This window comes from Aptenodytes forsteri, unplaced genomic scaffold (genome assembly GCF_000699145.1).
Source record: "Aptenodytes forsteri isolate BGI_AS27 unplaced genomic scaffold, ASM69914v1 Scaffold5, whole genome shotgun sequence".
Lineage (NCBI taxonomy): Eukaryota > Metazoa > Chordata > Aves > Sphenisciformes > Spheniscidae > Aptenodytes > Aptenodytes forsteri.
Window position 1 is genome coordinate 5,847,645 of NW_008795672.1, and position 26,974 is coordinate 5,874,618.

At 41.1% G+C, this 26,974-nt stretch overlaps 1 protein-coding gene across 4 annotated transcripts in view; it reads left to right on the forward strand.

Annotated features, from left to right (window-relative positions):
• The window catches only part of MACROD2 (MACRO domain containing 2), a 922,980-nt gene that overhangs the window by 588,733 nt on the left and 307,273 nt on the right, over positions 1–26,974 (forward strand). For all 4 annotated transcript variants that reach the window (XM_019472914.1, XM_019472915.1, XM_019472916.1 and 1 more), the window contains exon 6: positions 26,293–26,323. In XM_019472914.1, coding sequence (XP_019328459.1) covers positions 26,293–26,323 — 31 coding nt within the window. The remainder of the gene's footprint in view (positions 1–26,292; positions 26,324–26,974) is intronic.

Below are 26,974 nucleotides of genomic sequence, written 5' to 3' on the forward strand. Positions count from 1 at the left end.
TATTAGCAATGATACGTAATTGTTATTATATGTAGGAACACTTCAGAAGAAAAAACCAGAACTTTTATTTTTGCAAGATGGTGGCTAGAAAAGGCAAATGTTTGATGTTTATGCTGAGTTAATTTGAAAGCATCTAGTTACAGGAGAGGCTTTGTGATCACTAATAATCTCTTTGATTACTTAGTCTTTTTGTTATTGTTGTCCTTCTTCTCCATGTTATTTTTTCGTGTTTGTCAAATATGCTTCTTTTACTTGAAAACTTTTTTAATCCTCCTAACTTTTTGAAGACGATCCTTTCTTTTCTGCTTCTTACTTCAACTAACTTGCTTGGAAGAGCATAGAGAATATGGAGTTAGATTCTCCACTATGCAGATTGTATTATATCTCCCCCATACTTTTAAGGGACTTTAGCTGACTTTATTAAAATAGAGACAGCTAAGGTCTTCTGCAGAGACACCCCTCTTCCCCCAAGTCCAAAAAGCTTGCTTTTTCACTAAAACAAAGATGGGATATTTTGGAAATAGAACTTGGAAGTCTTAGTCATCATCTCTTACCCATTAGAGGTATAAGGAATTGTGTTTTCAGTAGGCAGAGGTTGAGAATGGAAAGGCTAATATGTTAGCAGATTAGTCAAAGATGCACTAAGAATACGGAACAAAACAGGTTTGTTATTCCCGGTTACTCTCAGATACGATACTTTTCAGCAAAGGGAAAGACTAGTCTAAAGCAATCTGTTACAGCTAAAGACGTGTGGGATCTTGACAGCCAATATCACAATCGCTCAAAAAGTTACCCCAATAATTATAAATTCCTTCCAAAAGATGCCCAGTCTCTCCGTGGATCAGCGGGGGAAGTAGGATCTCCTTTTTGAGTTTCCCTTTTCAAACAGTTCAGGCAAATCCCAGGCTCTAAACTGCAATTGTATACATTTTTAAGCCTTTGCTGGGCTCCTGTCCTAGTATTTACTTTGATATCTTTTTAGCTGTCTATTTTCTAGCTTTGCAGTTAACTATGACCTGCGGCAAACAAACCGCAATAACAACTTTCTCGCTTGTTGTCATGTCCATCCTGCACCCTTTGCAGACAAAAGGAATATACATGTCACTTCCCCATTTTGTATAATGAGGTTTTTCTGTCAGTGTATTCACCACCAGACACCCCTCTGGCTGGTACAGCTGCAATCTGTGCGGGCTGGCACGCGAGGGCTTTGTCATGAGATCTCTGGTGTGTGGGTCTTGCTTCCAGGAAAATGACGTATGGGGTCTTTTTCCCCCTCCGTAATTAAATCAGCCCATGATGATGATTGCATTATTGGCCTGAATGAAGCAAATCCATCTTCTAGCAGGTTGGTAAGGTAGCAGGAATGATTTCTGTTGTCCTAGGTACGAACCAGAAAAAAAACCTCATGAATTTTGGGCAGCAGTATACTGGCAAATTAAGTCAGAGCAAGCTTTGGCATAACCATTTTCTTGCTAACATCCAAATGGCGGTGACACAGTTTGTAGAAGAAAGGTAACTCATGTAACCATCTTTAGAGAAGGGACAACTTAGATTAAACTACATAAAAATAGCTCCAAGAAGTAACCTACAAAAATAGGTTAATTAAATAGTGAATGGGCATTGGGAGAACAGACAGGGACTAATGTGATCATTAAGTTGACTCTATGCTAAATTTATTCAGTAGCAGAATTCATCTTTTCCCCAAGGTTAAAAAATGATAATTCGGGAGCGCAGAGAGTTGTAGGTCAGCTGACATGAATCCCTGTCCCCCTCCACTACCCAGCACAGTGTCTTTTGGGATGGTTACTGTATATATGTATTTTTTTAATAATAGTGCTTTGCACAATTATAATCGTAGGGATTTCTGATTGCTATCGTAACTTTAAAAATGGTTATAGCTGTTGCTATATGGGAAGTTATGTCATGTGACAGATTACAAAGATGGGTCTGGTGAAGCCTACTGTGTCTGTAACTCGAAACAATGGGAAAATACTTCGGGAGGAATATCAACGATTTGGAGTTATTCCCATTTTATCCTGTTCATTGTTAGTTTTTCTGAGGTATTTTGCTTTTTTTAATAGTTGAAGCTGGAGGATGTCGATGGATATATGAAGCCTGTAAACTTCAGCTGCTGATACAAGATTAGCGATTTTTATGCCGGTGGTTATATTTGAACCCATGAATAGCGATCAGATGAGGGAAGTGCAGTACTGTCAAGCCTAGACAGCCCAACCTGGCTGAGCTCAAAGGAAAGAGGAGACTAGCAGGAGATAAATAATAATTTTGCCAATTTTTTCTCAGCTCATTTTTATTGGCATCTTCTGGTTTTCACTGTGACCCAGTCAGCAGCACATCAGCTTCGGCTTTGCCCTATCAACTAGCTGTGGTGTGCCTACCCTGCAAAGGAAATGCTTGTCGATGCGAGTAATACATAAACATACCGTATCTAAAGCTGAAGAATACATCTGTTATAAGAAAGCTCTCTTACTGGTCTTCCAGCTGGCCACAACTCGGGCAAGGAGGAGTAGAAGGAATAACTGGAGTTTGGTGACTGATGATACTCACCGCTGTAGTTCAGGACCCAGCAAAGCCTGGGAGAATTGCTTAGTGCCTCCCGCTGATGATACTGCTATAGTTCAGGACCCAGGAAAGCCTGGGAGAATTGCTTAGTGCCTCCCAGGCATAGAGGGGGGAAGCTTTATAGCATGGGGCTTCAGAACCAGAGAGGCAAAAGAGATGTTGCAGGTGAGCTTAATTCTGCAGAGATTATGTTCTCCTGAAACCTTGGTTTTCCTTTACTTAATACTGTTAAAAAGGGAGAAGTGCTGCTTGCAAATGCAGGTGGTGACTGTACTGGTGGTGGACTTGGACGTGCTTGGTGAGGAGAGCTGGAGAAACACTTGGGTGACCAAAAGTGGACATAGGCAGATGGGACTTTTTGGCGATAGGGTTTACCAGAGTGGTATCGGGGTTGTGTGGAGAACATCTAATAGTCATCTCTCTGGCAGAAGCCATCATGCTCCATGGCTGCGTCATCTTTTAGTTCTTGGCCTGTGCCTCTGGCTGTTTCTTTAGGACAGGAGCCCCCATCTGCTACGGGGTAGGAGCCAGTCCTCGGCTCAACCTTCCAGCATTGGCTGACTCTTTGCAGGCATGGGGACTGCCGAGCTGAGAAGTTGCCTGCGGCTGTTTGTTTCTGCTTGGTTAGGGAAACAGGATTGTAGTGCGTGGGTTTTTCTGTAAGCTAACAAGATTATGTTAATGATGTACCTGATGCATGTTGCTGATTTATTACATCATGAAAATTACTCGATGAAGCCCCAGCCTCGGGCTGATCTGTGAGGGCAGACTGCTGAGAGCAAGGGCTCTCTGAAAAAGCTGCTCGTCTTGATACTTTCAAAATATATAAGCTCAGAAAACTCTTTCACAGGTAGAGCACACAAGGCTATTTCTGCACTCCATGAAGTTTGATTAGCAGAGTACAGCTAGGGTGGGAAATTTCCAAAAGGGTATTAGTGGTCTTCTCCAGAAAGAAACAGCGAAGGGGAAAATCTACAAGCATTTGTTTGATAAAACATATTCCAGCTGTGGTAATTAGATCCCAGTAGGATTAGTTCTAGGGTTTTTTATTTGTCTCCAACCAAAGGTTGATACACAGTAAGATGTCATCGCTTCAAGGATGCAAATAGAAATGGAATATTTAATAAAGATCAGGGTAGCAAAAACAAAAGCAATTTAATCTTGCACTTGGGAGCGTACCAAAACGCAAATTAATCCTAAAGTTTCTTGCCTCTGTATTCTGCTAACAGGTGAGAAGATTTTTGCTTTCTTTTTTTGTAAATAGCTGAATGCTTTCTTTAATGCTCTGTAACCAGACATCGTCTGACCAAAAATATTTCTCACAGTGAGGGCTGCTTGCATTACGCTGTTCAATATAGAAGGCAGATAATGTGGCTACCATTAACGAGTAGCTGATGGACATTAAGTTTTACTATTGAAGAAACAGGAAAGTTGTAGAGCTTCACAGATGCTGTGGAAGGCGTATCTGATAAACTGGTTTACTGGTGTTTGAAATCACCAGAAATACCAGAAATCCAGCCCATGTCGTGCAAGCTGCTGCTTGACAAGCAACAGGAACTGGCCATCTGGAAGTGGGACTTCACACCAGCAGAGAAGCAAATCCTTGAGGAGGTAACATGGGTGAAGCACGTGTGTATGGAGCTGAAATTATTGTTAAATTGTTAGAGAAAAACTATTGCTTTTAGGAGAAGTTCAGCGGAGTGACTTGTTTCTTGTGCTTTTTTGTTTCTCAGCTCTTTGTGTGTCTTATGAATTCACTTTTGCTCTGGAAACCATATTCTTTTGAAAATAGTTTTAAAGTAAACACTTCAAAATTGTAAGGAAATAATTTATTTCAATAGCAGAAAATGGGAAAACTGGCTGTTGTTAGGAGGCAGCTGTGTAAGGTACGCTGAGTGAGCAGAGCTGAGAGCCTGAGCAGCGTTGCTGTTATTTGAAGGCTGCCTGCAGCCTGAGCATCTCAGCCTGTGTGATACAGCCAGGTTTCGTAAGCCAGGTAGTGTTGGGTCAGTGCTTGGACTGCGAGTCTGGAAACAAAACCTGGGGCTCAGCAAGAAGCGTGTTTCCTCTGCGTCGCCGCTGTCAGTGCACAAGCACAGATTTCATTTCATCGCTGCTGGGAGCAGAAGAGCTGGCTGGACCAGCGATTGAGCAGTACAGTCGTGTGATACGCTGCAGGGTTGCCTTCTAGGTCAGTCGAACTGAGGGACAGGTGTGTGCTCTTTCCAAATTTTGTTCTTCTGATCTAGCTCTAAAAGGCTGGATGTAAGGGGAGCTTATCTGTGATCAAAAGAAATGCACAGATTTCTCCCCAGCAGTAACAAATCTCTAGTTTAAAAAAAAAAAAAGAGGGGGATGAGTCAGGCAGCTATATGTCTAACTGATTTTTTTCACATGTGAATACCCCACACTAGGAAATCAAGTTGCTCCTATTTCAACTGTGGTTTGATGATACAGTAAATCTATTTGGGGGCTCTCACAGCTGCGGTAAGGCTGCCACAGCCATGTGGTGAACAACACTGTTCTGGCATAAAATCATTACGCTGGCTCAATTTCGAAAACCTTGTCATACTAGGTGTTACCTCTCTGCACCTCGCTAATTTTATGCTGGATTAGAGTCCGTCTGCTGTGGTATAGCCAGCTTAAAGCCAACATAAACTTTATATATGGCGTTCTGGCTACTTCCGCTGAAATGCAGTCATGAGTCCAACTGAACCCCCGTCCAGTTTATGCCGCTGATGGATCCAGATGTTCACAAAGCCTTTCTAGTGAGTGTTGCGTGGTCACATGCATGGTTTGGAGAGTCAGGAAGGCCCAGGAAGCTGAGGCATACCCTTCAGGAGATGCTTAAAATGACCTAGTTCATGCTGATGACTTGAATTGTGCTTTTATGAACTGAATGAGGTAGGGCTCGGCAGAAAGAAATGCACTAATCATTAAATTGTAAAAAAATATACGCAAGGAAGAGTAAATGAATGAAAAACTGTATGACCAGTCTTAATTCTAGAGCTTTGTGATTTTTCAAGTCTGCATTGGCAGCCTTAAAAAAAGATTTTTAAACCTATTTTTATATGCAGAGCTTTATTACATTAGTTCCCAGGAACTAAATGGTCTAATTGGTAGCTCAGAGAGCTTATCTTTCTAAAAATGTACATGAGAGAGAGACGGCTGAATAAAAATTGGTTTGTGTGCTGAAGGAAATGCTTTGCAAGCTTCAAATACACTTCTCTGACACTCGTTTCCCTCTCTATCTTTAATGTCATGGCATGCTCTACAGCAAAGCTTGTTTGTATGTAAATAGTTCCTCGATGGAGAAATCAGCTTAGTCAAGAATATGCAGCGGCCTTCCCAGGGCTTGCAGGTTTTACAAGGCCAATAAAATCTCTTATCGTGATATGCTGCAGGTAGGTTCATTTGAGTGGCATATTTGTAATATTTAAATTGTTGGAAATGTTGACTTTTCCCCCCCGCTCCTTTCAATAAGGGACTACTTGAGACAGTAGCTCACTGGGAAAATTGCTCCTAGATTAGGGTAGGTTTTTCTGTAGGGTATCCAAATGTGCAGCAAGTTTGGTGTGTTTATTATCCCATTGTGTTTTAACAAAATGGTAGCTGGCTGTATTTAAATTTTGGTTGAATATAGAACAATGCCTACGTGAAGCTGATTTTCACGTAGTATGTATAATCCACTTTCAACTTTGTTTCTTCCTCAGTTATTGTCTGTTGGGAAAGAAGTTAATATACTGGCAAGATTGAAAATCATATTTTCTGTGGCTAAACTACCGCCGTGTATTCAGTGTATGTGAAATGAACATGGTATTGACAGAAGGGCAGCTAAAGTAAAATGTTTCAGTGGTATCAGAAACTGAATACACTGTGTAGGCACGGCCACTGGCAGTACCACATGTGACAGGATTGACTTCGTCCCCACAACGGGAACAATTACGGAGGAGAATGTGCACTTCTATTATTTTTGTTTCAGCAGATCACTATTTCTACTACATAAAGGCCAATATTGCAAAACTTGAGCGCTTAAGGCTTCAACACAGCAGCCTCAATGTCAGGAGAAGCAAGTACTGGGAATGCCGCCCTTCTGCGTGCCCAGTCGCTGCAGTGCTGATCCTGCAGCCTCTTCCATTTTGGCAGAGGTCTGGGGTCCCTTGCCGAGTGCTGTATTGCCTTCCAGCACTAGAGTCTAAGCACAGTCTGTGTAAAATATACTGCCAGTAGCAGGTCCCTGTCACATATGGAGCCTTTCCCTTCCTGGCTTGTGCAGTAGGAGGTTGTTGGGGGCCTTTGTTTTGTTTTTTAAGGCAAAGAGTTGCCTTATTCTAGTTAACAATGACAAAACTTGATCAGTTTGTGCTGTGTTTCTCATAGTAATTCATAGCCTGGACTTGGGATTTAGACCATTATATATGGATTTCATGGCAAAGTGTGGCATCTAGGCTGTGGTGAAAAGTATTGTCTATCAGCTTTTTTGTGGAGTAAAATTTATTTACTTAGTTTCCTTTTGCATTTAAGTAATTAGAGGCAGAGTAGGTAAATGTGTCTTTTTTTTTTGGCTTACAATACAGAAGAATGGACCTTCCTGCCCTTCAAGAAGTGAGGGAAACTATTTTGCAGTAGATAAACATTGAAGTTGTGCTGTAACTTGAACTATTCATTGGCAGTAAAATTTCTTCCATTGTCAAAGTAGATTTGGAAATTAGAGATGATACTGAGAAAAAAATATTAATTTCAGTGTTGTATACAACCATCTACTAAAGCTGTGCTAATGTACATCGTCTGTCTTTTTTGGGGCTAGTAATTTCATGACAATAAGGAAAAATAGTGAAACTATTGGTTTTGGCCGTTGCTTTTTAGATGTAATTCACTTCTTGAGAATTAACTTAAAATGATCAGGAGAAGCTATTAATTACCTTAGTAAGAGCTTGTGTTATTTTTTCATGGAAATCGGTAACACAGCAAACGCTCGCCTGTCTTTGGAGGTGCTTTATAACTGCACAGGAGAGTTTGCAACGCTAAATTTGACTAGCTCTCATGTTTGGAAAGCTGCGGGGAGCGTTGGGCCGGTCCGTGGGTGCTGCTGGCTCAGCTTTGAAGGTAATGGTTAAAAGAAACAACAAAAAAGCCCAAAGAGCTCCTCCTGTCAACTTCAAGAGAGCAAAGACTACCTTTGCGGAGCGATCCATAAGCATTTAGGCACGAGCAGGCTTTGAGGCTCATTCTTTATATAACCAACATGTGGAGAAAAACATACCAAACACTCTAGGAAGTTCAAACTATTCTGGAATAACCATGATCATAAAGAATTTTGGCAGCTTCAGTTGCATAATGCAATAGTTCAGCTGGATTTGTGTATCAGCAGGAGTGAGATGGTCAAAAAGTAACTTAGCAAGGGTACAGCTGGTGCACATTCAGTGTGATTTGCAAGTTCTTAAAAATATAAAATACTCTGGGTTGCAGAATTTCACAATAATTAATGATGTTTTGAGAGTATAAACATTTACGATAGTTAAAAAGAAAATGTGCTGTAGCTCGTAGTGAAGTTTGCACAAGTAAAACTTGAAACAAGTCATCTTTTCCCTAACATGCTTCTAATTATATTGCTTTCTGGGAATTTCCTAAAAAGCTTTGAGTTGGGGATGGACCCTTTCCCCCCTTCCTCCTCTTATTTGTCCACACAGCTACATGTAGTGAGGTAAATTATTTTGCAGGAGGGATATGCTAGTATTTTATGAAGTAGGTTTGCTACTTGTTTGTTCTTGGAGTTTTTGCATTCAAATAAAATACTGATAGATTTATGGTTTATGGTGTCTGCGATTTGCAGCCAAATGCTCTCTGAATCTCTTTGATCTGACAAGTGTTCTTAGAGTAAGACTCGTATCCTCATCAGCTTTCCCCTTCTACCCTCCACCATCCCTCAATTTTCCTTACTTGGGCATAATATTACAATTCCCAGACAAGGCTTTTCTGTAAATGACAATGCATTACAGGTGTCCTGTAACCGACCCTTCACTATCCGAAACAATGGCACAGCCATGTCCCAGAAGCTCTCAGGGCTTGGGACCTCCTGAAGGAGTATTGCTGCTGCAGAGATGGACGTAGGAGAAGTGACTACAATTTGCCGGATCACATATGGTTTTTCTGAGTTGCATTATGGAGTTGGCCACTTTCTGTTCCCTTTCTGTTCCATACCATAATGCTTGACTTATGGCCATACTTGTTCTAATACAGTAAAACATACGAGTGTTGATGTTAATTATGGGTGAAGTGGCAGCCAAAATCCTGAATTATATTAAAGTGGGTTTAGCTTAATCTGTATATTTTAATGTTCTACTTTTTAGTCCATAAAGAATTTATGGGTTGGCTTTACTGACCCCAGCAGTTGAAGAGACCAAATCAGTCACAGCTGATGCTTTTTTATTGCTGGTGTATTTAAGGGTGCTGCTTAAAGACCAGGAGCCCACTGACGAGGTAGTGTTAGCTGTCATGATTTGAAGTATGCTCAGCGTAACACCAGGTTACATTTTGTCAAGTTTTTTAGACGCTGATGTAAAAGGAAAAGGTTTTAAGAAATAATTTGAAGGAGAGAAATGAGACAGCTTTGTGCCTCACTTGTGGTACTTTGTTGGTAGTCAGCCAAATTATCCCAAATATGCTTCATGTACAGCTTAAAATACAGTATTTTGATATAGCATTAATCAGTGTGCCACTATTTTTCTGAGTGGTGCTTACTGTCATAACATTTATAAAATAAAATCTTTTCTTCTTAAGAAGAAAAGCCAAAGACCTTTACCAGTGCTCTCCATCCTGTGGCCACGGGATCGAGGAAGCTGAAGCCAGGGTTACTGTCACAGTGGTCCGGGTGCCAGGGAAGGCAATGGCTGATGTTGCTTGCGGTGTATGGACTCACAAAGGTCAGGGACCACTGCTCAATAACAAACAGGTAGTGTTCAAGCTATTTCTCTCCTATTAGAACAGGTCAAAACTTGACTGAAATGTTATGTGTATTGGCTTCCCTCTTTTCTGTTTGCTTCCACTTGCACTTAGTATTGCTATTTTTGCCCAGCTCTACCTATCTGTCCTGGGCAGTGTGTGCCCCCCTTCACCGAGCTAAGGACGGAAGTCGTGACTGTCTTGTCTGGCAGCCCCAGAGATAGTCTCCTGCTTTATTTCTGGCACCAACTAGACTAGGAAGGCTTGTGCTGCAATGACAGTGTCCCTTTCGTTGCCAGGTATTGTTGAGAAAATAAGCAGCGTTGCTTATTTACAATAGACAAAAAAAAAATTCACAAGATGGAGAAGTTGATAGCCTTTGGATGTTATGGATTAAAAATCAATTAGCAGATGAGAAATGAATACAAAGAATAAAAAAGCCATTCTCTTCATGAAAGAGGTTAACAGTAGTATTAGGGGGAGCAGTGTCAGGACCAGTTTTGCTCCATGTATTTAACAGTGTTTCCAGCAGTGCAGTAAAGAGGGCTATAATTTGCTGATGACTCAGAATGACTGACTTTATATATAAACTTCAAAGACTTTAGATAAAGATTGCAGAATCCACAATGGAATCATATAAATGACTAAAACATGGATGGGTTCTTAATTAGTTGTAACTCCTTGGGGAAAAATTTTCTGAAAGTGATTTTGGATGACTTGAAAACAGTGCTGGCTGGAAAGGCAAATAAAATGCTCAGCTCTCAAGATGTGGCTGGGGATGATATTTTTTTAGGGGGGCGCATAATGTGAATGCTGCTACCAGGTGGAACACTGAGTTACAAAAAAAAAAGATATAGCAGAAGTAGTAAAGATCTGTCAAATATTTAAAATATTATGACAACTGGTGTATTCAATATGTTCATGAAAGGCGAGTATAAAACATGCCTCTTCCTCATGTTTATTTTGTCATAAAGCAAGAGGACGCTAATAACGTAAGACGATGTAGTATTTTACTTCTCCGATTCAGAGAGCTGTTCACTGTGCAGGGACAAAGTCCTTCCTAAACTTTCCCATAGCAGCACATTGGGAAGAAGCAATGAAGACCAGAGAGAGAAAATTTTCGCAGGGGAAGTGAGAAGGCTTCCTTGTGGCTGGAAGCAAATCCAGCAAGGATAAGGAGGGTCTGTAGTCCCTTTTACAATTAGCATTGACTAGTGTGATTCACGTTCCTTGTTCATGCCATGGGGAAGCAAGAGCACATTGCAAAGCAAACTCCCCTGCCTGATGCCTCCTTTACAGGTGAGGGTTGCTCAAAAGGACATCCGCAGCAGAAAATGGAATGAAAGACTTGGTCTCCAAAACCCTGTGTCTCGGGCAGGGCAGAGGAGGCTTGTGGGCTGCTTCTGTGTGATGGAGACATTCCTTCCCCTTGCAAAAAGGTACTGCAACAGTCCCGTGCCTCTTACATAGGTCCTTTTTACGCTGTTTCTGATTCTGACCTTTGCTGACTCTATGAAGTCTTGGTAAAAGGCCGAGGAGGCATTTGCTGAGTAGGCAGAGTCTCATGTCACAGGGTGCGGTGAGCACTAGCTGGTGTCCAGCCAACGTGTGCCGTTCTCCTTGACTGTCGGTGGCGTGCTGACAGCTCTGTGAGCTGCGTATGCCTGAGCCAGCCGTCGGCTCGATGATCCATGCGTGCTGTTTGCTGCTTTAGTGGCTCTCCTCCTATTTGGCAGTTATTGTTGTTCTGATGCAATTTGTTATTTTCACAGATTTTAGCCTACAAAAAAACCCGTTCTCTTGCCAGCTTGTCCATAATTTTCTCGGTAGTTACGCAGAACGTTTGTTGAAGACTGTATGAAGGGCCACACTGGGTCAGACCCAATGTCTGTCTCATTCGGTGTCCCTGCCTTTGCCATAGCCAAGAGCTGATGCTTAGTGAGGAGCGTAAGGACAGGGCAAGCGTTTAACGGCATAACGGTTTCCTAGCCCTGGCTTTTCATTGTTCAGGGACTTTATGATCCACAAATTTTATCTTCATGCTTTAAATCCCTCATTGGCTTTTTCTTAGGTGAATTTGTAATATTGATTTTCAACTCCCATAAACTTTTCTCTTTTGTGTGTCATCCACTCTGCTTTATGTGAAGCATCTCCTTTTGCTTGTTTTGAACTTGCAACACGCTGGTTTCAATTGATATCCCCTATTTTTTTGTCCACCTGCAAGTTTGATTTGAAGGAACCTTAGTTCTTATTGTTGTAACGTAATGTACTGTCACTGTGTGCCACACTATAACAACACGGTTTTATTGTGTTGGTTATTTCATTGTAGGGTTTTGCTGATGTGTAAAGGGGACAATGCATACACTTTAGCTGAAGAGGGTTTTTGTTCAATTTTTTTTTTAACTCCAGCTGTTTGGTCTTTTAATATAGAATTAGAGCCTTGAAAATCTGTTAAGTTTAATGTCGTGTTACTTAGTGCTATATTGCAAATGAGTTAGCATTTTAATTCAAGTCTACAATGTGATTGTTATCCAAATGCATTTCTCCTCTCACAACTGGGTAAGTCTTGACTACAATAGTAATTTTGGAATATGACTTTATTCTTGAACTGATGGTTAATAATGTCAGCTTTTAGAGAAATAAACACTTTGTGGATGTGTCTCCATCTACTGGAAAAATACTCAAAAGGACCTACACATTTTGCCCATATATAATCTCCTCTTTGCTAGCTAATGTGTCAACAATTTGGAAAACATGGGTTGTAGGTCTGTCGGATGTGGGTGGCAGATGAATGGGTCCCGGGTGGGGAGAGTAGGGTTTGAGGGGAGAGAGGCAGAGAGGGACAGAAAGGGAGAGAGAGACGCTTTTTCCAAAGTAAAATGTGCAAAAGGTCAGAGAAAGTGTGGCAATGCCTATACAAACAACAATAAAATCCCTTAACTAGTTAAAGGAACATTTAAAGGACTGGCAAAACAGATGGTGCATAAGTTAAAACTGTACAGGAGCAACTTACCTTCTGCGGCAATTTCAGCAAGACAGTTATTTCCGAGGCTGTTACTCTATCATTCAATCACAACATGCAATTACTCTAGCAAACCTTCTGTCATATTGCACACGTTTTCACACTTGTCAGAGGAAAAGTCGTAGATTAAACAATATGGTTTAAAGTACTGTTTAGTTATGAATTTCATAACTGTATTTTAACGCAAGTCAGAAGTGTTCTGTTGAAGCAGATCTCAAAAGAACAAGAACCAGGGGAATATGCTCAGGAAGAAAAACAAGTATCGTTGGCCATACAGATCCCATTAGCACAAATGGAAATTCCTCTGTGTTAATGCTTTTGCATCAGTCTGAAAACACAAGCAATTAGAGCCCCGTTTTGGAGTCACTGCATGTGCAGAACTCTCGCTGAAATCAATGGGAGCTTGGAGAAAAGACAGAAAGAGGAATCGGGGCCTTAACACTTACATTTCCCTTTTTCTTTTATACAGTCCTTACCGTGGCACATGGTACGCAATCTTTCAGTTATTTCTTAATTCTCTTCAAAGTATTTGAAAACAAGAAATTGTAAACCCAGTTTCTTAAACCTTTACCATCCACAGATGCAAGTTCTCAATTTCATTCATTTTCCTCACTGCTTTGGGTTTTTTAGTGTGGTTTTTTGTTGGGTGTTTTCCCCATCTGTGTGCTGTATTTGTTCTCCAGAACTGGTATCTATTTGGCGTACATAGCTGTTTAGATGTATATATGCTGCTTTTGTTTCTCACGCTAAATGGTTTGCATGAATGATAAAGTATTAGTAATGCAAGTGGTTGTTCCTTATAACGTTTCTTGAATAATAATGCGTCTCTGGTTTAGACCTTTTCATGTCTGTCTTTCCTTTAAGAAAAAAAAATTCAAAGCAACAGCACAAGGATCTCAATATGCTTTTTTTTAAAAAATGAAAGGGGCATCTGGGGGCAACTCAACCAGAAAAGACAGGGAAATCAAAGCAATAGCTGTATTCTTCTGTTCCATTTTGGTTACTCTGTTCAGTTTTCTTCATTTTGGAAATAAGTATTTAAAAAAAGAGAGAAATCTTTATCTCTTTTCTCCAGTTTTGTCGCTTCTACTATTTAAAAATAGACGTACCGGTTATTTCCATACAAAATATTTGAAAATAGGAAGAATTTGACAAGGCATTAAGTGTTACTTGAATCCAATACAAAAGTCTGTCTGGATCATTACATTAAACAGGAGGACGTAGAAAATTAAAGCCACACTTCCATTTAAAATTAACCTTGTATTTTTGCAGCAGCCCCTAGCGAGAGAAAGAATAAATGTCTGTAAGAGAATGAAAGCTGGAGGAACTTAGAGAAAATATACATATTTTCTCAGGTTTTGGGTTTTGTTTTTGTTTTTTTTTTTTTACTTTTCCCATGTGTGTGATGGCCTTTCTTGCATTGACATTGAAGTTTTATTGAGACATATCCTGACACGTTTACTGATGCCAAGTGAAGCATTATGCAGATTCATTCAACTTGGTGGAAATACTGTTGGGGTTACTCAGAATGAGAAAACGTGTCAGAACCTGCAAACCTGGATTGGCCTTTCTTCAGGACTCCTCATTTGCTGAGTGTCCTGTTGAACACATTGCCACTGATTTTCCCAGAACCTTCTTTCAGACAGCATGCTGTTTTCCATTTTCTGAACCAACCCCCCTGTACCAGAAATGAGGTATCCAGAGTTGTTGACCCATTTTTGGCAATACTGGTGCAGCTTAACTTGTTTGTGTCATTCGACAGCAGTTTGAAAGAGGAAAAACAGTAGAAATAGGATTTGGATTGCAGTCGAAGTTGAGGGTTTCTTGCTGCCTGCAATGGCTCTGAATCAAGCCACAGATGGTGACGAGGTTCCTGTAGCTGCTGCTCTCCTTGTACAGGCGCTCCAGCAATGCTAAAAGCAAGGGAGGGCCTTAGGAAAAATCATAAAGTAGATCTGAAAGCAGATGTGCCACAGCTGTAAGGGAAGTGATAATGGAAGCACTGAATTCAGAATGGGGCGGATGGCAGCAATCTGTCATCTGGGGAGGAGGTGTGTGGAAGGATGGAAAGGAAAACGCTAGAGTGGGGTGACAGCAGAGAATAAATAGGGAGGGGAAAAATTACTGCATCGAGGGGACTCATGATAGCCATAGAAACATCTGTAGAGACTGTGCCTGGGAACAGTAGAAAATAAGTTAAAAAATACAAATAACCTCCTTGGTCTTTAAGAAGAGTCTCAAGTCGTCTTTATCGTGATTTATGTTACCAGACCTCCTCAACAGAATTACAGTCGCGTAATCCACAACTGCTGTTATTTATTCTGGATAAAGAAGGCAATTTTGACTGTGATCTCCCTTGACGTTTCCCAAGGTCTACTCCTGTCTCATACCTTTCATCATCGTGTACTTCTTCAAGGCAATCAGCGTCTCTTACCTCTCTCAAAAAGGAACATGCATTTCAGTCGCTCACTCTGGACCAGAGTGACACAGACATTACAGGTTAGGGGAGATCAATTGCATAGCCCTGCTCCTCTTCACCTGGGAGGATCTTTGATGTGTTGACAAGGTTGGAATCCAAATAAGACATTAACCCACTGTATCGCAGTGGCTAAGGTGGTAGGAAGGAAATAAAACAGTGTCTTATTCAACAAGATATCCTCCCTTTTTCATTTTATAATCTGTGTCAATGGCAGTTGGAACTATTAGACCTGCATTAAAATTACATATTACTTATATAAGTGGGAGCTATAAATATCACAAATAATAAAACTAAAATTGCACCGAGGTTCAGGAGACAGTATGTCTAAAACCTACAAAATTAAGGACGTTTAGAGGAAAGCCTCAACCTCCATCTGCCCTTAATTTACCTCATTATTCTTAGTTGTCAGAGAATGATCTCAATACTATGTTAATGTCGTTTAATGGCTTTTTCTTGCAAGGTTGGCTCAGATCTGAATCAGACCACGGTAAAAGATGCAGCGGTATTTCCTTGAGTATGTTGGTTTAGTTGAAGCAGTAAGGACAGGCTAACCTAGTGTTAAGGATGAAGCTGTTATTGTCACTGCAGTCAGTAAATACTTTTGTCATTGAATATCTCCTTTCAAATGTTTTTATAGATTAATATAGTCCTGTGAGTTCTTACTCCTTTTTCTTTTCATTTGAAAATATTATAAATGTAAAGCTAGTATTGATCTGTAGATGTGGCACAATATTGATTTGGATCAGGGCCCTACACACTAAATTTGAGCTTGTTAAGAATGTATTAGTAAGTGTAACGACCTGTATGCTGGAAATGCTAATGCTGCATTAGGTATGTCCTCTCCTACCAGCCTGCATGGGCTCAAGCCAGGCTTGCAATGTCTGTGTCTTCTGAGCACAATGTATGTCTCAGCATTTGCATCCCCTGGGGTGGAAATCCCCCTGGACTACTAGGAGCCTGCGCTGTGTCCAGCAGATCTGACTTTCATAGCTGTGCTCCTGGAAATGAGACCAGTGCACAAGACTGAGGATGCTATGTAGTTCTTAATTAGCCCTTTTGAGAAACAGAGTGTATTCGCTGGCCTGGAGGTGCCTGCTCAGTGCTGGCGTGTGAGTATTTCTGTCTGAGGCAGGATTGTGCCAGACAGACCTTTTCCTGGACTGTTTTAAGCTCTCCTTTGCCATCACATCCGTGAGGCTGACTACCATATGGGATGATCTCATGAAGCTGGAGAAGTCTGGTCCATCATTTTTCATTAGAAGTAATTTTGTATTGAATCAATGGAAAGAATATTCCTGTGGTTAGGACTCGAGAGAGAGTTCCTGAATATGCTTTCTGGCAAACATGTATGATATCCTGTGCTCAGGGAGAGATTTGTTTCACCTGAATTTAACTTGGATATCTAGCTTTACTCTGTAGTCAATGGTTCCCCATGAGAGCCATTCATTTGACCTGAAACAGCTGATCACCCTCTTTATTAACTGTAGAGAGAACCTTAGACCAGAAGTCCAGCCTCAGAATGGCTTAACTGCGATGAAGCTGGATCCTAGCTTTCCTCTTAGTGATACACACCTAAGATGAGGTCAGTGGGTCCTGCAGGATCTTGAGAGTAGAAATATGCCGGTGGGGGTGAGATGCCCAAACACTGCTGTGAAGATGGCCTCTGAGGCTAAAGAATTGGAATCCCTTATTACAACAGGTTTTTTTGAAGTGAGTATGATTAAACAGGATTAGTAGTCTTCTGAAAATAGTCGATATCCTTCATCTAAAAAAGTAGTAAGGGCTCTACCTGTGTTGTTCTTGTGAAGGAAGTTGAGTATTCAAGCTCTTCTTCACAAAATAATTAGACACTGATAGTTAGGGACTCTAGAGGCAAACCTAGCAACGCTCCATGCTCTGCAGTACCGAGAGGCTGATGCAATACGGGGCACGTAGGTGACAGCCTTCATTTAAAAAAGTAATAAGGGCTTTACCTGTGTTGTTCTTGTGAAGGAAGTTGCATATTCAAGCTCTTCTTCATAAAATAATTAGACACTGATAGTTCAGGGACTCTAGAGGAAAACCTAGCAACGCTCCGTGCTCTGCAGTGCCGAGACACTGATGCAATATGGGGCGTGTAGGTGAATGTCCCTTTTTCTTTTTGAAAAAGGCAAGGGGATTTTTAATTTCTTGCTCTTCGGCACGAGGGAGACTCGTAACTGTTCTCTGCTGGGGCTAAAAGCACATCACAGATGCAGTTCAAAATCAGTTTGTCGTTCATTTCAAGCCTGTTTTGGCATGGGTTGGTATAGAAAGAAAAAAAAAAATTAAATCTGTTCTAAGTTCTCATTTGGTGTTTTATTCTTTCCTCCCCATCATCTGCCCTTTTGCTGCTTTAATTGGTGTTTCAACTGCAATGGCTTCTGAACATCCTAAGCAGATGCTGTCTTATAAACCCAATTATTATGTTTCTGACTATATTTTTTTTGTTGTGTGAGAGGTGGACTGAAAACTGGTTGAGCTGCTGGGATTAAAGGGTTGTGGTCAGAGGCACGAAGTCCAGCTGGAGGCCAAGTCCCTAGTAGTGTACCCCAGGGGCCAATAGTGTGGCCAATACTATTTAAGATCTTCATTAGTGACTTAGATGATGGGGCAGAAAGCACCCCAGGGAGTTTTCAGACAATACAAAGCTGGGAGGAGCAGCTGATACACCAGATGGTCGTGCTGCCTTTCAGAGGCACCCCGACAGGCTGGAGAATTGGGCAGAGGGTACTTCATGAAGTTCAGCAGAGGGAAATGCAAAGTCCTGCCCCTGGCGAGGAATAGCCCCATGCACTAGTACTTGCTGGGGGGTGACCAGATGGAAAACAGCTCTGCAGAGGCAGCCCTGGGGGTGCCAGTGGTCAACAAGTTGACCATGAGACAGCAATGCATCCTTGAGGCAAAGAAAGCCACCAGCCTCCTGGGTTGCATTAGGAAGACTGTTGCCAGCAGGTCAAGGGAGGTGATCCTTCCCCTCTGCTCAGCTTTGGGCTCCCCGGTACAAGAAAGACCGGACGTACTGGAGCAACTCCAGTGAAGGTCCACAAAGATGATTAAGGGCTTGGACTGTATTTTACAGAAGGAGGTGCTGAGAGACTGTTCATCCTGGAGAAGAGAAGGCTCAGCGGCAAGATGTTATCAATGTGTATAAATGCTTGATGGATGGGAGTAAAGATGAGCACCTCTTCTCAGTGGAGTCCATTGAATGGACAAGAGGCAATGGGTACAAACTGAAATACAGAAAATCCCATTTAAATATAACAGATCACTTATTTACTCTGAGGTTGGTCAAACAGCAGAACAGGTTGCCCACAGAGGTTGTGGAGTCTCCATCCTTGGAGATATTCCAACCTGACTGGCCATGGTCCTGGGTGACCAGCTTTAGGTGGCCCTGCTTTGAGTGGGTGGGTTAGACTAGGCAATCTCTAGAGGTGCTTTCCAACCTCAGCTATTCTGTGGTTGTTTGAAACGTACGATTTCATTTCTGAGGATTTCTAAATATAAATGTTTTATGATTTTTAAAAATGTATACCAAACTGTTAGTCCGTAGCTACCCTATAAGCTTTTTATTCTAACTACAAATGTGCAAATAGTTTAGAAAAAAACCAGATAACCCCCATCCCACAACTGAGTTTATACTTGGGGAAATCTTTCAGTCCAGGTCTTTATCCAGGCAGTTAACTGAGCTATTACTTTTAATTACTGAAAGATAATAAATTTGAAAAAATTTAAATAAAAATTTGGTGAGATTCCTCTAGTAGTGAAGCTTCTTAAGTTAATTCTATACTACAATGCTCTACTATCTTGCATAGTTCATTGTAGCAGGTGGCTCCAATGTCTTCAAAAATCTATTTTAAATTCATATAAAGTTATAATACACAGCTGCTAAAATAATTTGTAAATCCTGGTAGTGATTCCTCATTTTTTTTTCCACATTCTCATTGTTGAATGAATGTTCTCTTGTAGAAGGTTTTAATTATTTCAGTAAAAATTAAACAAAACTGTGACTCATTGTGTGAGATGAGGCACACAATTTGACAAAGAAAACGTTGCCACTTTTGTGGCAAACAGGTCATCAAAGGAAAAGCCTCCCCCCCCAGCCCCTTGATCTATTTAGTTTGGTTAACGGGAAATATTAAAGATGTTCTTTTGGCCCTTTTAACCTCTCAGGTGGCCTCTTTCAGTAACTGCCCTTTTGTATAAATAAACAGACTTAAAGGAAAACTGCAGTCTGTGGTAAATATTTATCTGGAGCAGTCTTTAAGTGTGACCAGCAGGGGAAACTTGTGGACATCCTCTGAAAAACTGACACATGTGGGTTTTTTTATTTCTGTGTTTTCCGAGTTATGATGAAGTTCTCTATGCACTTGTTGCAAATCTTTTTTACTAAATAAGAGGCCTTCGATCAGCTCTCAGTAGCTTTGCGACGGGTCCTCTCTCTCAATAATCATTTGCCACTCAGCTGTTAGATTCTTATTTTAAATTTAATTCCTGCTGTGTATAATTTTCTAAACCCGTTGTCCTTCGATTGTGCAGTATTAACTTACATTTTGGTAAATGAAGCTGCATAGAAAAGTCTTGAGCCACAATATAGAAAGGATGGTGGGTCTGAATCTGAACTTCAGCTGTAGTGGCTTGACCAGCATTTTGTCAACTGTCAGCATCCTTTAAGAACTTTCACATAGCTGGCATGTAAATTTTTCAGCATGTAAAATAGCCAGACGCTCATTTTTCTACCAGAAAATTCCCCTCAACTTTTTTTGGTACTTGCATGCCCAGTGTTTCTGATCGTGCTCAACAGCTGGATGTTGTAGCTCATGAACCTGCCAGTGTGTGAATAAGAAAGCTCGTATGAATGCCTAAAGGTTTGTGTGTGATCTGCTGTATTCAAGAGACTAATTTTTGAGGCAATAATTACTTTTATATTCTTTAAAGACAGATTAATAAACATGCTAATAGGGTCTGTAATGAAAACTGAGTTTAAACATTCTCATATTCAATTATTCCATTTAATTTTTTTCTCTTAAATTTCAGTATAGGGAATTGCATGAGTTTTCTATTAATAAGTTTTCTTTGAATGATAGTTACTTGCAAAATTTGTTGTCCATTAAATTACAGTTCAGAATGATGACAAATATAGAATTTATGCAAGAGATTGGCTGGGAAATAACATAAGTTTTTATTTTATTTTCCTTCCAGATCGTAGTATAAGGATTTTTAAAAGGCAACAGGATGGTATTATAGTTAGTGGTTTATGAAATGGTTTGGTTTATAAGTTTAATCTAGTAAAAGTAGTGAAACTTGACTCTGAATGTTTGATGTTACTAATATCTTAAATATGTATGTATGTACCCTGTTAATATTTTGGGCAGCTTAAGAGGTATAATAGGCCCTGAAGTTTATGGGTGCTTTTTGGAGTTAGGTGATTTTAGAGCATGTTATTTTGAAAAGCATCTAAGGCACCCCATTTTTTTAGGAGCTTTGGCTGATCAACAGGAGTATCAGTGTAGCTGATACTGAAGTTAGTTGACGCACACTGAAAAATGGTGCTGTAACTGGGTTCAGACTGTTCAGGCTCACAGAAATTAAGTTACGGCAGACTAATGGTCATGGCAAGGTGAAAGGAACAGTAATTTGCTGGTTCTCCCATCACTAACTTGCACTGCTTGATGCTAGACTTAGGGATGGATAGTTAGTGCACTTACGTCCCTCTCGCTGTCCCTGAGCTCTACAGGTCATCCTCCTGTTGAACTGTGGGCACAGATGGTGCTAATTGCGGTCGCATACCGCAAGTCAGTGTCCGCACAATGGAGATGATTTAATACAAAGGGGGTATAGGAGTACTGGGTGTTAATGCTGTACTGAAATGCGGTGGGGAGTGGGCCACAGCAGGTAACTGGTACTGTTGTGCACACCTGGTGTTAACGTCTGTGCGTACCAGCTGCCAGGATGGGCACGGATGAGCTTTGAAGGGCTTCCAGTTTTGAATCCCTCTGCTTGTACGTTGAAAATAATGATTGCAATGGGTTTGGAGCACATGCAACAGATGGTTAAATATCATTTTCTGCCACTAAAAGGATTGAAAGGTTTTCTTTAAGTTCATCTAGGACCATGCTTTCTCTGCCATTTCATATTCCACCTCGACAGCTGTAATTCATCTCAAAATGTCAGCCATACCTAGGGGGAGTAAGGACTACGAAATGCACATCACCAGCCAAACAAGGGAAATGAAAACCCCTTATGTCGAATGACACAGAGCCCTCTCCCATCTTCCCATTTCCTGGCTGAGGTCCTGTACGTTCCCTGCCATTGTAGCACCTCGACCACGTGCTCCAAGTGGTGAACGTACACCACTGTATTCCCCACCACACCTCTGCACCACCCACTAGATTCAAATCATAAAATCTTGTCATGAAAATAAATTACTCATTATTCAAACAATTGATACCATTTAAATTAGTTTACTTTGTGGTTTAGCTGATACTTAGCTTTCATAGCGCTGTGCCACAGTCTTGATAACAGCACTTCATAATGCCATGACGTACGTGCCACAGCTTTTTGGTGTTGCATGTTAAAAGGTTTTCATAGCATGCTATCTAAACATGCTTTTTTTCCTGGCAGAAAGCATAGGCTTTAGGCAGTAAATACTTTTTTTTTAAGGTGGACATGACAAGTCAGAGAGGTAGTAAAGTGCAAAGGAAACCAGAACATTATTCATCTGTGGTGTTCTACAAAGTTATTACAAATACATATTTACATTACAGTAAACTTTTTGAAAACACACATGGGAACTTAAGGTGTGAAAAGGCCCATATTAGTACTTTAACTCTATGCAGCAGAGCTCGTTCTAACATAGGCAGCTTTACCTTATAACGCTCTGCTTTACCTCTGCAGAGTCCCTCTGGCATTCACCCTAGTGAATCGCAGCAGAGCAGTGTTGTCAGGGCTGCTCTTAAACAAGCAATTTTCCCTCTGCCCACTCACCTGCCACTTCAGTTCATGAGGCAATCACCAACTGTAAGACCAACAATCTAGCAAAGGTGCTCACTATACTACTTTTAAGACAAGAATGCCTACTGCACAGAGGAACTCATCTTGCCATGATATTTTGGTATAAATGAAGGAAGCTGAAAAACAAAAACTTGGGTACAACTTCAAAAATTATAAACTGAGGCACCTATAACAGAGCACAGTTTGGCTGAGTTTTGGGTCAGGTCCTCCGAGTGGCAGGAGTGGGGCATCCTCCTCCTGTTGAAGCAAGGATTCAAGTTTCTGCGTATCTGACACGGAGAGTGTTTTGGCGCTTAGGTTTTTGGAGGTTCAGGACTTTCTGTGCTCTGGGTGTTAGTGCTTCTGCAATTTATTAACACTGCTAAGGTGCTGTAGGGATAGTCTTTCAAAGTGGAAGGCAAGTTAATTATTTTTGGTCCATAAAAACGAGGCAAAGAGAAATAACTGCATATCATTTTCTTGGCCGCTGTGGAAAATACAGTTGCACCGGAGCAGTGCTCAAAGCCAAGACCCAGGACAACTTCCCACTTGCTGGCAAATAAGAGGGAGAAGGTCAGAAAGAGAGGCTGTGAACGGGTAACTCCTAGCAATGTCAAGGGGATAAAGGCAGACAGCTCAGGAGCTTCTACTTGCAATTTTAGTAAAAATAAAGAGTTTTTTAAAAGTTCGTGAGGTCTTTGTGAAGATTCAGTAATGAAAGTTGCGTGAAGGAATGGCTCTCCAACTCGAGTATTAGATAGTCCGTCTCATGAGGTGATGCAGTGAAATCAGGGAAAGCTCAATTTGTTTGATGTTATTTTTGTCTCCTGTATTACGTGCTGGAGGAAAAGTGCTTACCTTGTATGTGGCTTGGTTGTGGCAGAAACGACACTGGGATGCCGGTGCAGAATGCCAAGCACTTAATTTTAAGAAAGTCCTTGCTCTGTGGTAGCAATTATTAGGACTGCGGTAGGAGGCATCTGGTCATGTAGACATAGCAATCGTATTCATCTAATGTATAACAGTTAATACATTGCAGCTCAGTGTGAACTAGAACCCCTTGTTGTAGACAAGCCCTTAAGTATTTAAATACCTAAGTCCCTCTTATTGAAATGTCTTAGCGTCCGACTTGGCCTCCGCATGGTGACGATTGTAAATTTTCCCCATGAAACTGCATTACATTTCCTCCTAATTAGCACTGCTGCTGTAGTCTTAGTAAAGAAACATTAGATTAAAAAGGACCAGAGGCTGAGCGCCCACATCCTCTCCTACAGGAATTAAATCAATTTCAGTCTTACAGTATTCACACAGCTGATTTAATTTGGCCTCTTTCTCTAGATGATGGCAGCAGCATAGTAGGAAGCTCTTGCCGTTATTACTTGTGTTCTACTCCAGAGTTGTATCCGTTTTGAGTGCTGTCAGGGTAGCGTTTCTTATTAGCCTCAAAGTAAAGCAAACACGGTATTTCAGTAGCAAAGAAATTAAAGGTTAGTCAATAAACAGCAGTTACCGGCAACAAATTAAGATGAGAAACGTTTTATTGTGGAAATAGGAATGAATGTTTCCTACTGTGAAATTGAAGTTTTTATTGAAATCATATATATAATTAAGGTATTTTTATGCACAAGAAAGGTTAGAAACCTTAACATCTTTTGTCCATAAGCCAAATATTGTAGTATGTTGATATCCATGCTGTGAGTTCCCCATTACTGCTCTGCCAGTAATTTCAACCTGGCATCTAGACTAAATTGTCTCCCTAGGAGCCAAGAGGAAACACAGTTGATATGTGATCTTGGGCACGGGCCTTTCTTGAATGAATAAAAGCACTGTCACACTTTACAAAATTACATCTGCTGGTTATATGCTGTGATCATCTCTGAATGAGGGAGAGGGCAGAGCTCATCTAAGTTATGACACAGACTGGTATTTGAAAGGAGCTTGATGGGATTTTACACATTCTTGTAGCTCCATTCAGATATGTTTCAGGTGCATGACAGAAACTGAAAGCAAGGTAATGATTATGACATGTCTACACAGTAATTTTAAAGTAAGTGCTAAGAAACAGGCACAACACACAAATTGCTAGCTAAAGCTTGCTAAACGGCCTCAGAGCAGCGTATTCTGTGAATGAAGATGAACAAATGCGACAAGCGTCTGCCATGCAGTGCTGAAAATGCAGTTGTCTAATCTGCTCTTCTCCGAGCAAAACTGAAAAGGAAGCCCGGTCCCCTGGAGCCCGCAGCCTTCCCTTCAGGCACTCGGCTCCATTGGCCTCAGCAAGCACAGCGGCGGTGTGAGATCTTGACGGCGTGTGCCAAGCCTGTCCCATAGTGCAGTGGTTGGTTTGTAAATCCCTTCAAGAGCACCGTCAGGGCTTTAAGTAGATGCATCACGCTTGGATGCCGTATCAGCCAGATACCCTTTGCTTTGCACAGGTGATAAGTCTGCAGCGACGGAGGGGGAGCTGGTGCACGGTGCTCCTTTCGGTGCCTGGGGGCCACAGAGCCTCCCCAGCCCGTGATTCCCCAGGTGGGTGGCTTTGCCACCCGTGTGGGGGTCTGAAGTCATCGGTGGTGCTGGAGGATTGTTTTGCCTTGCCCAGAGTTGTGAGGCCAGTAAAAGAAGGAACCTGAATACTCTTACTTGTTCCCTGTGGCCGATAAGACTAAAGCACGTGCTGGTACTTGACTTGTGGAAAAAACTGAAAACAAAACACTTGTTATTGTTGTTAAGAGCAATTATCTCTTAACATGTGAAACTTCAACAGTGGTGAATTTTTAAAATCTGTTGCTAAACTGGACAAAATCATCCTTTATGCCTGCCTCTCACTGCTGGAGCATCTGTTGCCACCTCAGCCTGAGCTCTGTAACTGTGTGTGGGTTTTTTGGTGGTTTTTTTTTTCTACTCCATTCCTCATTTCCTTAAAGAGCTGATCTCACTGCTAGCATCTGTTGCCACCTCAGCCTGAGCTCTGTAACTGTGTGTGGGTTTTTTGGTGTTTTTTTTTTTCTACTCCATTCCTCATTTCCTTAAAGAGCTGATTCATTGTGATTTATTGGGTACAAACTACAAAGCTAAGTATTTTTCAGGATGTAAGTTGTAGTGGTTGTGAGAAGGAATGAGACTATAATTCTCCCCCACTTTATTTTACTGAAGTATTTTCAGAGAGGAGGGGAGGATGTATTCTTTCCATTAGACCTCTCCTTTCTTAATCGCCATTCCCTAATTAATTCCCTGGTTAAATATAAAGCAAGCATTAGCTTTGAATAATGTTTTCCTGTGTGATTAAGGAAAGAAGAATTCCTTTCTTTTGTATGATGACTCATCGCCGGGGGATCTGGAGGGAGCCTGAGGGTGGATATTTGAGACTTTGGTCCCAGGTGCTCTTGTACCTTTGAGCTGTGTTCGCTGTCAGTCCAGAGGTGAGAGGCAAAGGTGATATCACATATCAACTGCACACAAAGAAAATTGTCTCTCTTGTGAAACCATGTACAGCTTTGGTTCCTCCTGGTGGAAAACTGACTCTGGCTCACGGAAATGCGAATCTCGAGACAACACGTACAGCTAGGAGAAACGTAAATTGTCGTTCTTGCTGGCACAGTGTATGCAACCATCTTTTGTTGCATAATGCATTTTCTTTGGTGTCCAAGCTGACCCAAAAATGTACCCTTTCTTTTCACCCAGCACCTTCTAGTTCCCCTCCCTGCACCACTTTGCAAGCCTTTGACTTGTAGCAGTACAGGTGTGTTGGGTCACTGCAAACCCTGTGTCTGAAAGAACCGAGGTTAAAAATTAAAAGCTCTGAAACAAAAGAGGAGGTTATAGTGACCAAGGGCATGGCAAAGAGGCAGGGGAGGGCAGGGCAGGGTTTAAGCTGGCCAAGCTTATTTTACTACTGAAGAAACATTGTCTAATTCTACCCAGAGAATATTACTTTTTTTTCCTACCGTACTAGCTTATGGCATTAATTTTTAGCTCAAAGGCAGTTTTAATAATGATTCTGGGTTCAAATGTTGCTCATAGCTCAAGATGAGAAAAAGAATGCAGCTTTATTAACATGGCAGAAAGGAAAACGTATGGAATATGTTTCATATAATGACATGAAAATGCCTGTGAATTGAATGCCATAACAGTGAAGGCTACAATGTGTAATCTCTGGGTGTTGAAAAACAGGCATTTAAAAATACCCTTGGTTTTGATAAAAGTTCAGCAAAAAGAAATCCCACTGATTTTTTTTTTTCTTTCATTTGTTTTACAGGCATTTCCCTGTATTTCAACAGGAATTTATGGTAAGTAAGACCTTAGATGTCGCTTATTGCTTACTCAGTTTTTCCTATTATTACTATTTTGAACAGCGATATTTCTTATCAGATGTTTCGTCAGTCATTTTGGCTTGCGAATCTATTTATACTGTGTTAAATAACAGAGACCCAAAGCCTTTGACTGTGACTGAATACTAGTGTGTTGATAAGTGGGATACTGTTGTGCAGCCCTTAGCAGAACCCTTAGCCTGTGGGCCGAGGCCCACAACTGTAATTACACTTCTGCAGCTCTGGTAACTCTTAAACACACCGCTGTGGCTTCAACGGGGAAAAATAGGGTTTTGGCAAAATCTTCCATCCAGAAGGCAGGCAAGCAAGACTCCTCAGTGCCCAAGACTGGGGAAAACCTATGTTTTCCTCGAGCAAACTTGCTAGGATAACATGAAATTGTCTTAGCTCCCTTGAGTTGTGCTTCCACATTTTTAGTTTATTAATTTACATGCAAATTAAAACAACTCCCTCCGCCTGAAGAACTGGAGGGAAAGGGTTATTATAAAAGTTCATCACTTGCTTTGTTGTAATCTTAAGGCAATCCATTACTAATAGTCAGCTGCTTTTTGGTTGACATTGTGGAAGAAGTGGGCATGATATTTGAAGGAGGAAAAAGACAAGCTATTT